Source organism: Grammomys surdaster, unplaced genomic scaffold (genome assembly GCF_004785775.1).
Source record: "Grammomys surdaster isolate TR1022 unplaced genomic scaffold, NIH_TR_1.0 275, whole genome shotgun sequence".
In the NCBI taxonomy this organism is placed as follows: domain Eukaryota; kingdom Metazoa; phylum Chordata; class Mammalia; order Rodentia; family Muridae; genus Grammomys; species Grammomys surdaster.
The window spans coordinates 2660260-2677009 of NW_021604716.1; the positions used below are offsets into that span (position 1 = coordinate 2660260).

At 44.0% G+C, this 16750-nt stretch overlaps 1 protein-coding gene across 3 annotated transcripts in view; it reads right to left on the reverse strand.

Moving 5' to 3' along the window:
• Syn3 (synapsin III) overlaps window positions 1-16750 on the reverse strand; it is a 416223-nt gene that overhangs the window by 282087 nt on the left and 117386 nt on the right. For all 3 annotated transcript variants that reach the window (XM_028776968.1, XM_028776969.1, XM_028776970.1), the window contains exons 4-5: window positions 3006-3162; window positions 163-252 (exon numbers count right to left, since the gene is read on the reverse strand). In XM_028776968.1, coding sequence (XP_028632801.1) covers window positions 163-252; window positions 3006-3162 — 247 coding nt within the window. The remainder of the gene's footprint in view (window positions 1-162; window positions 253-3005; window positions 3163-16750) is intronic.

Here is a 16750-nt window from a genome sequence, read left to right on the forward strand (position 1 = left end):
TTGAGGAACACTAGACATTCCCACAAGCACAAGATGTGATGGCTCCTATGTGGAGTCCAGATAACCAGGAAGCAAGGCCAGAGCTGCCCAAAGAGACTTAGGAGACAGAAATGCAAGGTAATTCTGCATTATAAAGATAAGCAGAATTAAAAAGGCACTCACCATTGGCTTGTGGTTGGGGAAAAATGTTTGCTCCACTAGTGGAAACTTCTCAGGACCCAAGGAATGGAAGATCTTAATGAGCTGAGAGAACTGGGAGAGAAAAGGAGAGATCATTAGTCAGCCAGGGTTTCCCACTAGGATCCTGGCACCCACTTGACCCTGGCCTTCAAATGGCTGCCCTGCGCTAAGTTCTAGAAACTGTTTTCCAGCATTAGGATTAAAATTCACCCTCCTTAGTTAGATACCACTTCTCTTTTACCTATTGTGCCTTGCCCCTGACCTAGCAGGTAACTGGCTACAGTTCAACCACATTTTACAAGTGCTTAATTGCATTCTCAGCCATTTCACTTAAGGTCCTTGCCCGCGGTATAGCCGTTCGGAGTCCTGCCATTCCTCTGCCTGCAATGTCTATCTTTCTAGGTAGGACAGCATTGTAGGCACTTCATGATACTCCCTCTGAGCCCAGACTCTCTCATTCAAATTCAAGAATTTATTTACTATTATGTACTAGCTATGAGACCTGGAGGGGCAGGGGTCACTGTAGGTTTCTGAATGTCACTTTCTTAATTTGTTCAGTACAAGGGTGAGATGTTATGGTTATGGTGATGATGCTATGTTATGATGTTATGGTGAGATGTTATGTTAGTGCTAGTAGGAAGCATGGGGGATTTGGGACATAGAGGAGGACAGGGAGCATCAGGAAGGCTCCTTGGACCTGTGCTATAAAATAAAGAAGGATGCTTGTGTGGACGAGGAGAACACTGTTTCTGAAGGCCTTTCAGTGGCTGCCATGGCTGTAGCCTCAGGTGCAGGGCATGATTAAGAAGCAGGCAAATGGTGGTCCTCATGAGCTTTAAAAGGATCTTATTCACTCAGAAGGCAAAGGAAAATTACAAGCAGATACCAGAACAACTTGGACTCTCCAAACATAGGTATCTGGTGGGTAGAAGAGCCACGTTTTGCTTCAGGCAAATGCTAAGATCTTGGACAGAAAGACAAGAAAGCTGAGGAAATTCCTGCTCTACACTGGGTTCCTGTGCCCTCTTGAGAAATAGCCCAAGTGTGCAGAGTCATTTTTGGAGAACGTCAGAAGTGTGAGAAATGATGTTTTCGGGTATCCTTCATTTTATAGATAAGGAAGCTGGAGTTCAGGGAGGGAGTGCAACTTAGAGCTAAGCTCATGAGTTATGGAGAAGAGCTATAGTACTTACTGCCAGCTATGTGGGCCTCATTTCCTCCTTTGTACAGTAGAGATCCCTGCTCATTAGGATGTGCATATTGGGGCTGAGTACAGGACATAGTGAATGCTAGTAAAGTTGCTGCTATCAAAACAATGGAGTGTTTCCTTCTCGTGGTACTCAATTCATAGATTCCACGAGTCTGCTGACATAAAGAGACCAAAGCCAGGATGACCACAGCCAAGACTATCCACATGTATTAAATTAATTCAAGGAGCCATTCAACAAATACAGAGTGACATCCCAGCATAGACATAGTCCATATGTAAGAGGCAACAGTTGTCACCATCTCTTGTGGGTAGCTGTGTACCAGTCTCCACTACAAAAACTTAACATGCCTCTACTGAAAACCAGGAAGGGCCTATTATTAGCATCTTTTTAAAAATAAGGATGCTAAGTTCAGAGAGGTTAATGAAATTGCTTGAGGGCATACATTAAATGGAGGAACTTGGCCTTGGGCAAACTAGCTCCAGAGTCCAGACTAATCAGTGCCCTTCTCTCCCAGGTGATGACAGATAGGCAGCCCAACAGGGTGGACCAGAGAGCTGAGGCATTTCATAGCACTTTCTCTTCACATCTGAGCTGTCTTAGTCCCCTCTCCCCGAGGTATCAAGGTATGTATCAGAACTGATGACACACTTGTCATATTTGTTAATAGACTGTCCCAGTGGAATAGGCGATCAAGCAACAGACACCCCGATGTCGTGTGTGTGTGTGTTTGCATTGCTTGTATTAAGGGAGATAGATGGTAGCTAAAGGAATGATATCATTTAGATGCAGATCTATTTGTGGGGTAACAGAATGGAGTTAGGGGTGGAGAGTACTTGAGAGAATGGAGGAGGGCTGGCATCTTAGGAAGACCCTGTAGTTTTGATGATGTTTGAATGGAAACTTGAGTAAAGCAAATGAATGGTTGAGACTAATGAACCCATGGGGAGAAAGTGAGAGTTGAGTTGGAGAAAGAGGGCTTTGGAGTTCTGATTTCACCGTTCACTAGCCCTAAGATCCTACAGTTTCTTATTCAGCCTGAAAGTAAGCCTTCTCCTCTCTAGGACAGAGGAATGAAGTCATCATGAATTGTACTGAGAGCATGGGTGCCTCTCCCAGTTTTCTAGCATTCAATCAGTGTTTAATAATGTTGAAGGGCAACAGTAAGAAAATTATGCTAGAATGTTAAAAAACAGTAATATATGTTTGGTTTTGCTTGAGTTAGAGTCTTACATAGCCTGGGCTAGCTTAGAACTCTTAGTACACAGCCAAGGAAGTCCCTGTCTGATCCACCTGCCTCCATTTCCTAAGTGCTGGGATTACAGGTATCCACCACCACATCTGGTTTATGAAGCAGTGGAGACTGAGCCCAGCATTGTAACAACTGAGCTATACTTCGTCAAGATTAACATTCCTATAACACGATCCTGTATCATAATGTGTTACACATAATATTTGCAAGGCTGCAATTCCCTGAAGGTCTGAGGTCAAGTTGTTTGTTCAGTTGTGTAAATAAGATTTTCCTCCTTGCTGAGGTTCTGTTTTGGGGAAATGGAGCCATTACAGGACCACCTCATGCTTCCCAGTTCCCTTCAGATGAGCTGATCTATCACCTACCACCCACGGCTTGCTGCAGAAGTTATAGACGGAGTAGAGAGAGTTGACAGCAGGAAGTCCTCCATACTGGAGGCCGATGACTAGGCTCCGGTAGTCTTCAGCCAGGGCCATGCTGTAGGCATGTTGTCGGACAAGGATGAAGTCTGGTTTGAAAGACCTGCCAAGAGAGGGAACAATAATATTACCACATGGTAGTATAACCAAGGCTTGCTGGTTATAGACCTAACCCTATGCATCTGCTATCCAAAGGAGCTCTCAGGTAAGAAGGCAGGGGAGGGGAGGGCGGAAAGGGCTAGCCAAAACTCACAGCTACACAAATACAAACCGAATGAACTGAAAAGAACAGGTACTTTCTTATGTTTGGAATTTGGTCTGTTTCCTAGATTCCCCCCCCCCTTTTTTTATAACCAGGGAAAATGTCTCAAACAACTAGGCAATGTAATAACTTTTTACAACATTCTGAGTGACATGCAAAATATATGTATTCCCTTATGTGTGAATGCTATCAGCTCCCATTTCTCAGAGGTACATCCTAAAATGCAGGAAGATACATAATTTGCTCAAAGAGACATGTTGCAAGTAAGTGGAAGGGTTAGCTCTATAGCTGTCAACTGTCAGGTACCCAGACTTCCTCGTTGTAGACGTCTGACCAAAATGGCCTTGTGCCTTCTAAACGGCAACCTCTGAAGAGTAGTAGATTCCATGTAGACACAGGGTCTCTGTTGGGCCCCTCTGAAGACTGGGATTCAATGAATGAACAGAGTTGGGGGAGGTCTAGGCTATCTCTTCCCCACTTTCTAGCTGAGAAGACTGCTGCTCTGAGAAGTTAACTCCCTTGAACCACAAAGCTGATGAACAGGAAAAGTTGCCTTTGAACTCTATCATTGGTTCTCCAGCTCACCACATCCTGGCTCTTGGCAGATTTACCATGTTCCATTCAACAGGTCAAAGGCCAACTTATTTTTGTTCTCCTTACTTCTAAGACACACGAGAAAACCAGCCTCACAGTGGGCAGAGGGTGGACACTCAACATGGTGCCATTGATCTGTCTGTCTCATCTGGAGTCATATCCTTAACTTCACAGAAGTATTGTCTCTTTAAAATAATTCAAATATAAGCTAAAATAACTCTCAGAGGAGAAGGACTTGCTCCCACTGAGGACAGACAAAAAGAACGTGCATAGTGCAGATGTGTCTCAGGTCATGCTGACCTTGCCTCTCAACAGATAGCCTAGTGTTTGATATTTCTAGGGCAGGTATGTGAAGGGTAGGTGTGGTGGAGACAACAGTGAACCTCATCTGCTCCTGTCAAAGAAAATGCAAGGATGTTTTCTGCTAAAGGGTCATTCATCTCCACAGGTTACCCAGAGCAGTCCGTGGCCTGTCCTTGGAAGTCTGACTCACAATGTGTTTGTGGGAATGGTCAGCCTTAGTGTAGGAAAGTTAAAGTTAGAATCTTGGAATGAGAGCAATTGGGACAGAAGAATGAAGGAAGGATTTGATGGCAATCAGAAGCACTTACTTGCAACAGAACCGTTTTCTACTTTTATACGATTTACCAAAAGACCCATGGAATGCATGAAGAAGTAAACAAATTGCCAGAGATTTTACAAAATGCAGAGAAAATTCCTAACAATCTTTATATACACATTTTGATCCAACTATTTATTTTACTGTATACAGCATGTAGTCATACACGAAATTGATTTCATGCTTTCTACCCATTATGATCCTGGAATTTTCTATATAATGCAATGATATGAATAGTTCCTCTACCACCAAAATACCCTCAAAAACAAAATTTATTTTCCTTTCTTCCATTTTTCTCTCCTTGTTCCCTCCTTCTCCCCTCCCTCAGCTCCTTTCTCTCCGTGTCCCCTTCCCTCTTCCATCTCCTCCTCTTCCTCTGTCTCCTTTTCTTCCTGACTCTCCTAATCATTGCTGGTAATCATATTCAAGGCTTTGTCACATTCTAGACAAGCACTCTGATTTCTTCCTTTGGTAACTCCCTCACACTGTCCCTAAAGGACCCCCCTCCCCACCATGGTGGTTTTAAGGCTCATTTTCCCCGATTTCCATCTCTCAATATCTTTGCCAGCACTACAGAGTGTTTTGTCTTGTTCTTTGCAGTACTGGGAACTTAATCCAGAGCTTGTGCATGCCTTACCATTGAGCTATGTCCCTTAGCCACACTTTTTTTTTCTCTTTGTGACAGCGTCTCATTAAGGTACCCAGGCTACTCTTGAATTCCCTCTGTAGCCTAGGCTGGCCTTGAACTTGTTTTCCTGCCTTAATCTCTCAAGTACCTGGAGTAACAGGTCTGTGATCATCAGGTCTCATAGCACTGTAGTTTCTTGAACAATGAGTGTTTCAATTTGCCGAGTCACATCCCTCCAAAGATACCATGCATGTCTCTGTTATTTGACTTTGTATTTTTAAAAATTAATCATTTGCTTTGCCTTTCATATATGACTCTGCTCACATCTTTCTCCATTTTAAAACTTTGGTTCCCCACTCTGCTTTCTCACAGGTCCTCTATACAATAAGGACACACAGCCCTTTTCCTATCAAGTGTGGTAGTATTTTTACTAGGTGCATTTTTAAAAGGTACATAAATGTGTTTGCCCCACACCCCCTGGTCTATTTTATCAGGTGTTGCCTTTTGCTGTCACTCTGTTCTGCTGTATAGAGAGGGGCCAGGTAGTTAGGCAGGACCTCTTCCTGGCAGGGTGGCCTCCCTTGTAGACAAGAATGGCAGTGGACGCAGTGTCTTGCCAGGGGTAAGGCCCCCTTGAGAACGCAGTCAGCAGTCTCATGCTGGCTCTCTTCCAGCTTCTTTAGATGTGTGAAGAATTAATAATAGGGACACGATCTAGAAAATACAGTCAAACCTCACTGCTTAGGAAGAGAGTGCCCAGGCCAGCTGGTAAGACTGGAACAGTGTTTTAAAGAAGAGATTTTATTTTATTTTTAATTATGTGTATGTGGGGAGTGGAACGGAGGCAAGTTGTGAGTGGGGATACAGTGCTCACAGAGGCCAGAAGAGGGCGATAATGAGAGCGCACAGAAGAAGAAAGGAATAAACAGTAAACATGGGAAGGAATGGACATTGTGAAGAGGAAGAACTCCTTTCTTGTGGTCACAGAGACGAAATGAAGTCTGATGGTCAGGGTTTTCAGACAATAATATGTTGCCCTCATACCTATGGGCTGTTTCAAAGTGACATGGGTTCAGTATTTAGGGAGGAATATCAGCCCCAACAAAAAAATTTTAATCCCAAGGATCTCAAATTGACCTTCCCTGACCTCTCAAGATTCTCATATCCAGTGAGTGAAGGGTAGAACTGTCCCCCAAGTGAGGTAAGGCCAAATCAGGGCTGGCCAGGATGTGCTACAGTCTACAGGTACGGTCACTGCTACACAGAATGCACAGGTTAAAGCTCTAAGGAATGTGCACAGACTAGTGACCAGTAGCAGGTAGCTGCTTCTTTTAAACCCAGGACTCTGGTTTCTCTGTTCAGCCAGAGGAGGGACATCCTCCACGTCTCCCAATCATCCAAGCCTGTGGTCCCCAGACATTTCCAAGTACTGAAGACACCAAGATGATGGATGCATAATCACATATTGTAGAACTGACAGCCCAGGAAGAATCTGTGTATGAAAATACTAAACAAATATCAAACACATTTGTGCTCAGATAATAGCCAATTTACAGATCAGCCTAGGTGTCATCAACAGGTGAATGCATAAGGGAGTTTTATTCAGCCATAGGCAAGAACAAAATGAGGTCATTTGCAGGAACATGAACTCAACCGGAATTATCTTAAGCAAAATAAGTGAGACGTGGAAGGACAAATACGAACCATGTGTTTTCTTTAGTTAGAGGATCACAGGTTTCACATAGATGCACATAATCATGAGACACGGGAAAGCAGAAGCAAGGTTGTCTGGCTTGGGGAAAGTGAATGTGATTAACAGGAAGGGGAGTAAGAGGGAAGGGATGACTTTCGTCAAAATACGTGTATACTCATATGAATGTTTGAAGAAATGCCTGTGACCTCGTAAGGGTCTCACACTGAATGTATGATAAGCAAACAAACAAAATGCAAATGCCACGACAAAGGTGTAGACAAGATATAAGCTGTCCCAAAGAGTTCAAGGGGCAGGCGTTGGTGGTGCACACCTTTAACCCCAGGCAGACACAGGCCATTTCTGTGTGTTTAAGGCACACATATCTTCAGAGTGAGTTTCATGACAGGCAGGGCTATGTGCCTTAAAAAAAAGTGTCCAGCTCTTCCTGGGGCAGGTCTGAGTAAATGTGTATAGAAAGGCTTAGATCTTGAAAAGGTAGTAGGATTTCTTTATGGACAGAGATTTAAAGGTTCTCCAGGTAGCAGGAAAAGTGTTATCTGCCAATATCCTCTTTTCTCTTTTTGGCAGACAGAACTCATGATACAGTTCCCTCCTATTAGTGAACTCTGTGTTACTGTGGCAGGAGCTGATCTTAAGGTTGGGAATCCATGAAGAATGGCCTCATCAGAGCCCCTGGAGTTGCTATCTATGAATTGTAGAGAAAAGGAGTGGTCAGCTAAGAAGTTAGCTGATGGAGATCTTTTGTTTTTGTTTTTTTTTGTTTTTTGTTTTTTTTTTTTTTGTTTTTGCTTTTTTTCTACATGGAAGAATCCCATTTGCTGCAGAATAGATGCCCTTATGGCCTTTTGGGACTGAAACAAAGGCCCTGCCCTCGATTGCCTAATCCCTGACATCCACAGAGCCTGGCTGACAGCCACCTTTATCCTCTGAGCTAAGTCAACCAGGAGGTCTTCTTTTCTGCCTGGTTTCTATTGATCTGTGTCATTTTGCCATCAATATGGCTTTAACACTGGGACAAAGTGACAAAGTCTGCAACCAGTTCTGTGGCTGGAACATAAGAGACATGAAGTGGGACCAGAGCTAAGCATGGGTAAAAGACTATAGTCACTCCCTTGCCAGCCCATTGCTGCTTTCTTCTGTCTGTGCTATCCCGCAGAGTCCAAGTCCTGTGCCTTTCATGCCTTCGCAGGATCTCTGACAGTCTCAAACAAGTTGGTGCTGGAGACTCTCGCTGGGGTTCCTTTTAATCTCCCTCTTAAACTTTTATATGAGCTCTTAGACCCAGGTATGTCTTAGAAGTGGTTGTCAGTACTCTAAGGAAATTGAGGATGACAGATAATTAAATGGTAAGGACAGGACAGATGGTACATTGCTGGGGATTACTGAGGGCTTGAAGCAATGTCAAGAGGCAGGGGGCCCAAGCCTGAGTTACTCTGAACCACTGGAGAAGTGTCACAATTCCTTCAACTATGTAAGGCCTTGCAGTAGCAGGAATGGATTCTGGCAGAGCTTGGCCTGGGCCTTCAGCTAATGAGCAGGATCCTCATTGTTCTCAGCTGCTTCACTGAGATTTTGCAACTATTCCTTGTTCCACAGCTTCTAAGTTGGCAAAAGGGACGATCATGCTGACTTGGGTCACAGCCTGGTCCGTCACATCCATATCTGTTCCTAGCCAGACCTGGGAAGGCTCCAGACATTCTGATCTATATGCATGCCAGCAGAGAAAGTCCAGCATTTTTATGGGTTGTCTCTATACTCCCCAGGACCCTTTTTACTCGGCTTCTATACACATAAGCTTTGGTGTACAATCTAGGACACAGGAACCCAGGGAGCTGCAAACCAGCAAAAGGAAGGGAGGGAGGGAAGGAGATCTGACCATCAGGGCTTTCTCTGTGTTTTAAGGTACATGATAACACCATCTTGCTGCAAGTATAAATGATAGGAAATGTGCATGTTCTACAGAGGGTGGGGATGGACTGGCCAGATGGGAAGACTCAAGAATTAGCAATGCTTCCTGAGGACTGCAAGAAATTAGTCCAGGCTCAAAGGAATTAGGTGGCAACCAACCAGAAATCTGGCAAGGAGCAGAAAACAGGATACTGCAGCCAGGCTGGTGGGGCCCATGTGGAAGCTGCCAGCTACATGTGCCAGTGGGGAAGGAACTTGAAGGAGCTGATGGGCAGCCTGCTCTCACGAACCTCAGAGCTTTTAAGTACTTATTGGTTAATAAAAACACAGGCAGGGGCTTTGGGCAAGCAGGTTTCATGTCTCTATTTTCAGGATCATTTGGGGCTCTTCTTTGTTTCATGTCAGAGAATGTGTCATTGGCTCTTCCTCCATCCTTTACCCCGGGCCTTCTACCTATCCTGGGCTGAATCCTTTTGTCTCCAAAGCATAGGTTAACTTTCTGATTCCTGTTACCTGTGTTCCTTGTTATCTTTGAAGGTGAGTTGACATTGAAATAGGGTCTTTGTATAGTCATTGAGCTAAGAGGTCACATGACAATGGAGTGGATCAAAACAGCTGTCTTAGAGGAAACTATTCATATACATATGCACATACACACCAGAGAGAGAGAGAGATAGAGATAGAGATAGATAGATAGATAGATAGAGAATAGACATTAATGACAATGGAATCAAAGATGGAAATAATAGTCTATAAACCTGAACCTTTCAAGGACTGCTGACAACTTTGAAAAGCTAGCATGAGGCAGCAAAGTGTTGTCCCTGAGACTTCCAGAGGACCAGATGCCCTGACTTCAGATTTAGACCCTCCAGAATTAGGAGCACATGCATTTTTTTCATTTAAGCCACACAGCCTGTGATACTGTCTTCAGCAGCCTCCATGGTCCAATTCCTTGGGCAGTCCCATATTCCCTTGTTCCGGTAGCTTCTAGGCTTTTCTGGTTTATTTTGTTCTTCTATGTAAATCCATCTAGACACTCCTCTGGCCAAAACAGCGGGCCTGTGGTAGTCTATTCCAGGAGTTGTAACAAAATACCACAGACTGGCTGGCATATAAACAACAGATATTTATTTCTATGGCTTTCGGGGCTGGAAATCCAAGGTCAAGGAAACAGAAGTCAGTGAGTGGTAAATTGCTACTTTTCAGCTCATGGCCTGGCCTCCTTACTGTGCATTTACCAGGGACAGCAGGAAGGAGTAGGTGGTTCTTTAGATCCCTTAGCAAGGACGTTAATCTCACTGGGAAGGGCTGGATCCTAAAGACTGCTTACTCCCAACGATACCGTCTCTTATTACTAGCACATGGATTTAAAATTACAGCAAATATTAAACCAAACAAGTAAAGAATATCTTTAGTCATGAAAATTCACTGGAAATTAATGTTCATGTTTTTATTATACAACAAATCTATCTCATCAACACATAGGAACATGGATAGACAGACATTTGTCAAAAGGCTAACCTGATGATTTGAAGGGGGAGGAATGGGAAGTAGGAAGTTAGATCTTTTTTAGTTATAAATAAAACACCTCTCAGAGACTGACCACCAACCAAAGAGCATACAGAGGCTGGACCTAGCCCCCCTATACATGTGCAGATGTACCAGCTCCATCTTCATGTGGGTCCTGAACAACTGGAGTGAGGGCCATCCCAAAAGCTGTTGTCTGTTTGTGAAATCCATTCCCCTAACTTGGTTGTCTTGTTTGACTTCAGTGGGAAAAGAAGAACCTAGCCTTGCAGAGGCTTCATGTGCCAGGGTTGGGGGATATATGGTAGGGGCAGGGCTCCACTCTCTCAGAGGAGAAGGGGAGGAAGGATGGGGGAAGGGACCGTGGAAGGGGGACTGGGAGGAGGGACAGTGATCAGGATATAAAGTGAATAAATAAGGAAACAATAAAATAAAACAACACAGAACATTTTTATATTCAGAATTTTAAAAAAGGCTATCCACAGAGACTTGAAGTGCCAGGGTAGAGGGATATTCAGGGAGGCCCCCACCCACTCAGAGGAGAAGGGGAAGGGCATGGGTAAAGGACTGTAAGAGGGGTTGACTGGGAGGGGTAGTGAGCAGGATATATGCCATGTGAATAAAAGTATCTAAAAAGATAATACGTCTTATTGGGAAAACCTTGAAAGATGATGGTTTTGAAGGAGAAATGGAAAGCTGCTCATTTGTAAAGGGATGAGAAGTCAGCAGGAGACTAATTATTCCTTTAAAAACTCCACTTTTCTTATTATTTGATGTTAACAAAAGATTATGGTTGTCAGATGTCTGTAAATGGTAGGTAGATGGATGGATAGATAGATGACTATGCTACTTAGATTTAATGGACAACTTGACACAACCTAAAATTACCTGGAAAGAGTCTTAATTGAGCAATTATCTAGACCAGATTAGCCTAAGGAGCATGATTATCAGGAATTGTTGTGATTGCTAATTGATGTAGGATGACCTAGTCCATGTGGGTGGCACCATTCCCTAGGCCCACTGTGAAAGAGGAAATAAAATGAGTTGAGTACTGAGCATCAAGTAAACAATGATCTAAATGTTTGTTTTCTGTTATGATGTTTAAATTCCTGCCTTGACTTCTTGAAATAATGGACTTGTCCACATCACCTCAACTGTCAACTTGATAAACCCTAGTCACTGATGGTAGAACCCCAACTGAGGAATTGTGTAGATAGGATTAGTCTATGGGCATGTCTGTGGGGTATTATCTTGATTATTAATTACTGTAAAAGAGCCAAGCCCACCATGGCTAGAACCATCCTTAACTGAGTGGATTTTGGCAGTATATGGGGGCTAGATGAAGCTGGGTGTGGTGGCACACACACATACCTTTAGTTCTAGCATGGGAGGCAGAGGCAAGAGAATCAAGGCCAGTTTGGTCTACAAAGTGAGTTCTAGGACAGCTAGGGCCACACAGAGGAATCCTGTCTTGAAAAACAAAACAAAACAAAACAAAACAAAACAAAACAAACAGAAAGCTAGATGAGTGAGAGGTTGAGGCAGCAGACAATGTTAGTCCTTCCTCTCCCAACCCCTTTTTTCCCCCTTTAGGTCTTGCCTTGAGTTCGTGCTCTGACTTCCTTCAGTGATGTATTGTGACCTAGATTTGTAAGCTAAACAAACCCTTTCCTCACCAAGCTGTTTTGGGTCAGAATGTATGATCATGGTACCAGGATGAAACTAGAAAGGGCTGGTGACCTAAAGGTGTAAGTTAAATAAATCCTTTCCTTCTCTAAGTTCCTTTCCATCAATATTTTTTTCCCATCACAACAGAAACGAAACTAAATGATAGGAAGACAAGAAACAAGTCTCTGCCATTGTAGTCCTAGCTAGACCCTGGCCTTGTTTTATTAAGCCTGTTGGGCATAAAAAACTGTGCCAGTTCATTCCAGTCCCCATGTTCCCTCTTTATTACCTTCTACACTCATATGCCATTAACCTTTCCACCTAGGGAAACTACGTTAGGGTCCCTTCAACATGCCAAGACCACATAACTTGTAGTAGGAAACACATGCCATCCCAGCACTGGGGAGGCAGAGACTGCTGGAACTCTAGAGCTCACTGCCCCTGCCCCCAGCCTAGCTGAATCTTGAAACTCCAGGACAATGAGAGACCCTGTCTCAAAAACCAGGTGGGCAGCACCTAAAGAATGATGCCCAAAGTTGATCTCTGGCTTTCAGGTACATGCACACATATGTGCGTATGAAACACACACACACACACACACACACACACACACACACACACACACACGCAATTGTCAACCCCCCTATCAGATCTCAAATTATAGCTACTCCACCAGGAAGTTCTAGACCAAGCTATCATTTACAACTCAAAAGGAAAACCTATCAGGAAATCAGGGCACAGAGCTGTTAGAGAACCTGCCAGAGTCACACAGCTCTTGGAAGTGAAGCCACCAACCAGCCCTTGCAACCATTAGCTTCCCTGTCTCTCTGGGAGTTTTCCTATGCATCAGGGAAATTAGGGACCATGCTGGCCTCTAGCCACTAGATGTAGTTGCAAACTACATCTAGCTCATTTGGGACAAACAAAAATTTCTTCAGATATTGCCAAGTGTCCCATGGAGCTCTATCCAGCCAGGGTTCTCCCATCTTGTCCTCACAGACTGTGAGGAAAACTACTTCCTCTGTACTAGGACTCATCTCTAGGCATTTAATGATATTCTTTTTAGTATCATTAAATATAACCCTCAAGATGACCTTATAATGCAAAGCTTAGTAATAGCCTGTGTTTTAAGAAACTAAGGCATAGAAGATTAGTCAAGTAGGAACAATGTCTATTGAGAATTGAAGTGTGTGTGTGTGTGTGTGTGTGTGTGTGTGTGTACATGTTTATATGTATGCATGCGTGTAGAGGCCAGAGGTCAACCTAAGGTGTTGCTTTGTGAGATAGGCTCTCTCATTAACCTGGAACTCATCAAAGAGGCTGGGCTAGTTGCTCACTGAGCCTCCCTGATTTACCAGTCTCTGCCTTCGTACTTTTTGCTTTATTTTAAGTTTTTGAGATAAGGTCTCACTGGGTAGAGTGGGCTAACCTGGAACTCACTATATACCTTAGGCTGGCCTCAAATTTGCAGAGATCCTCCTGTCTCAGCTTCTGATTGCTGGGATGGAGGGCATGAACCACCATAACCAGATGCTTCTCAGACTTGAGAACATATACTTGGGTTCTAAAGCTGATGTCTGTGACCTTTCTTGGACGCCTTGCAGCAGCTGAACACACAGGCATTCATAAGGTCCACATCAAATGCAAAATGGACATGACTCCACTCCCCAGAGTCCTGGTACATATAATATAATAGACACTTGAAAAAAATAACCTTAAAAGATGATCGAAAGATGACAGATAGCAAAAAGAATGGGAAAAAAAAGTCTCATCCAGACCCAACTCTCCTTGGTTTGCAGTGCCTTTGGGGATATAATTTCTCTTCTCAGCACCCCTCTTTGCTCACTGGTTGTGGAGGTTTGAATAGGAATGGCCCCCATAGACTCATGTATTTGAGTGCCTGACCAACAAGGCATGATGCTGTTAAGAGATATGGCCTTACTGGAGTAGATATGGGCTTTTGGGAGGAAGTGTGTCACTGTGGGGCAGGCTTTGAGGTCTCCCATGCTCAAGCTATACCCAGCGTGGCACACGGTCTCCTTCTGCTGCCTGTGGATCAAGGTGTTGATCTCTCAGCTCCAGCTCCAGCAGTATGTCTGCTTGTATGCTTCCATTCTCCCCACTGTGACAAATCTCTGAAGCTGTAAAGCCAGTCTCAATGAAATGTTTTCCTTTATAAGAGTTGTCTAGCATGGCTGTCCTCTGAGAGGCTCTACCAGCAGCTGACTTAGACAGACACAGATACCGACAGACAGGCATTGGACTGAGGTCAGGGGCCACTATGGAAGAGTTAAGGGAAGTATTGAAGGAGCTCAGGGGATGCCAAACTCACAGGGAGAACCTGGACCCCTGAGAGATCCCAGAGACCAAGTCACCAACCAAAGAGTATACATGGGCTGGTTTGTGGACTCTGGCACATATGTTGCAGAAAACTGCCTTGTCTGGCCTCAGTGGCAGAGGATGTAACTAATCCCGTGGAGACTTGAAACCCAGGGAAGGGGGTTTGTGGGGCTTGAGGTAGGGAGGGAGCATCCTCTCAGAGGCGAAGGGAAGGGGACATGGGGTGAACATGGGAGGGGGGAGAAGAAGCAACATTTCGGATATAAATAAATAAAATTATACATTTAAAAACCACAACTATGTAAAAAAAGAGGATAAATAAAACAAAACCTAATGATATTCTGAAAAAAAAAGAGATGCTTTGGTCATGATGTCTCTTCATAGCAGTAAAACCCCAACTAAGACAGAGGTTGGTACCAAGAAACCGGCGCATTGCTGTGGAAGGCCTGACCATGAGTCTGTTTGGAGGAATGTTGACTTTGGGACTTTGGGTTAGGAAAGCAGTGGAATGCTTTAAGCAATGCTTAATGGACCACACTAGTAGAAGAATGGAAGACAGCGGTGCTGAGGGAGATTTGAATTGTGGGGGCCTGGCTCAGAGGTTTCAGAGGAGAAGAATTTTAGTATGCTGCCTAGAGATTGCTCTTGTGATATTTTGGTGAAGAATGTGGCTGATTTCTGTCCTTGTCTGAAGAGTCTGCCCAGGCCAAAGTGAAGAGATTTAGATTAGTTGCATTAGCAAAGGAAATCTCAAAATGACCAAGTATAGACTGTGTTGTGTAGTTATTAAAGTCCACTCTTGTAAAGAGTGATTTGATGAGGAGGAGCAAGCTGAGCAAGAAGAAATACAAAAAAAAGTATGTTTAAAGAAGAAAGGAGACACCAGGAAAAGGAACGGAGCTAAACCCTGTGTTCAAGGAGACAAACAGATTAATGGTATTGAATGAAATAAATGAAGTGGTGACCCCAGGGGAAGATGCCACACAGCTAAACTTCATCTTGTGAAAAGGAATTACAGAACAATTTTCTGAGTGTACTAGTACATACATGCCTTTAATCCCAGCATCCAGGATACAGAGGCAAGTAGATCTCTGAGTTCAAGGGCAGTCTACAGAGCAAGATCCAGGCACCCAACTTAGGCAGTGAAGGAAACCTTTGAAAACAGAAAGCTGGTGAAGATGTCATTGAGCAAAGGGGTTATGTCCGAGCAAGCAGCAGAAGTTGGCAGTGTGGCTGTGTGGCTTTAGCTTTAGAGTCAAGGACAGAAGAAAGGGGTGAGAGAGTCTCCCTCTGAGACTAAGGGATACTGCTGAGGCCAGGTGTGTTGCTGCGGTGTCTCTGCGTGGAGGCCCAGAGAGGCCATTGTGAAGTTTCACAGAATAAAGCTGTGGAGGTGAAGCCTCTATTACCTGGGAGATCCTAGGATGTTAGAGATTCCAGAGCCGTGGGATGTCTGCTGAGGAAAGCTGCTAACAGGAACTGGAATCAGCTCAAGAGAAAGAAGTGTGTTGGAGTCCACAAACTGAAAGGAGGTGGAGATCTAAGAGTGCTTTGACATCAGACATGGAGTTGCAGAGTTTGCTCAGCTGGTTTTCAGACTTGCTTTGGTCCAGTATTTCCTCGCTATGGCCCCTTCCCTATGTTTTGGATTGATAACATATATTTTGATTTGATTTAATATTAATATAATTAATTAATATTTGATTTTGATATTAAGATACTGCACGAATCTCAGAAGAGAATACGAACTTTGAATTTCTAAACATTGCTGAGGCTGTGATAGACTACAGGGACTTTTGAAGTTGGGCTAAATGCATTTTACATTACGTAATGGTGACCTATGGGAGCCAAGGAGTGGACTGTGGTGGCTTGAATAGGTACGTCCCCTGTAGACTCATGTGTTTAAATGCTTGGACCACAGAGAGTGACACTATGAGGAGGTGTGGCCTTGTATGAGTAGGTGTAGCCTTCTTGGAGGAAGTGTGTCACTGTGGAGTCAGGCTTTGATGTCATATATGCTCATGCTACACCCAGTGTGGCTCAGTCTCCTGCTGCTGCCTGAGGATCCAGATGGAGAACTCTCAGCTCCTTCTCCAGCACCATGTCTGCCTGAACGCTGCCATCCTTCCTGCCATGATGAAAATGAACTAAACCTCTGAAACTGTAAGCCAGCCCCAATGAAATGTTTCCCTGTATAAGAGTTGCCATGGTGTGTCTTTACAGGAATAAAACTCCAAGACACAGGTAGAGAGTTGCATCAGGAGCTAGCTAGCCTTTCCTAGGCTTTCCAACTTGAGAATTTAGCTGTCAGCTTCTGCTCCTAGCATCTATGTTCCTTGCTGCAGTCTGTCATGTTGGGATTGTTTGAGGAGTTGCCAGGACTCACTGGGGATGCTGGCTGAGGGCTGGTTACTTATAAACCTCATCTCTA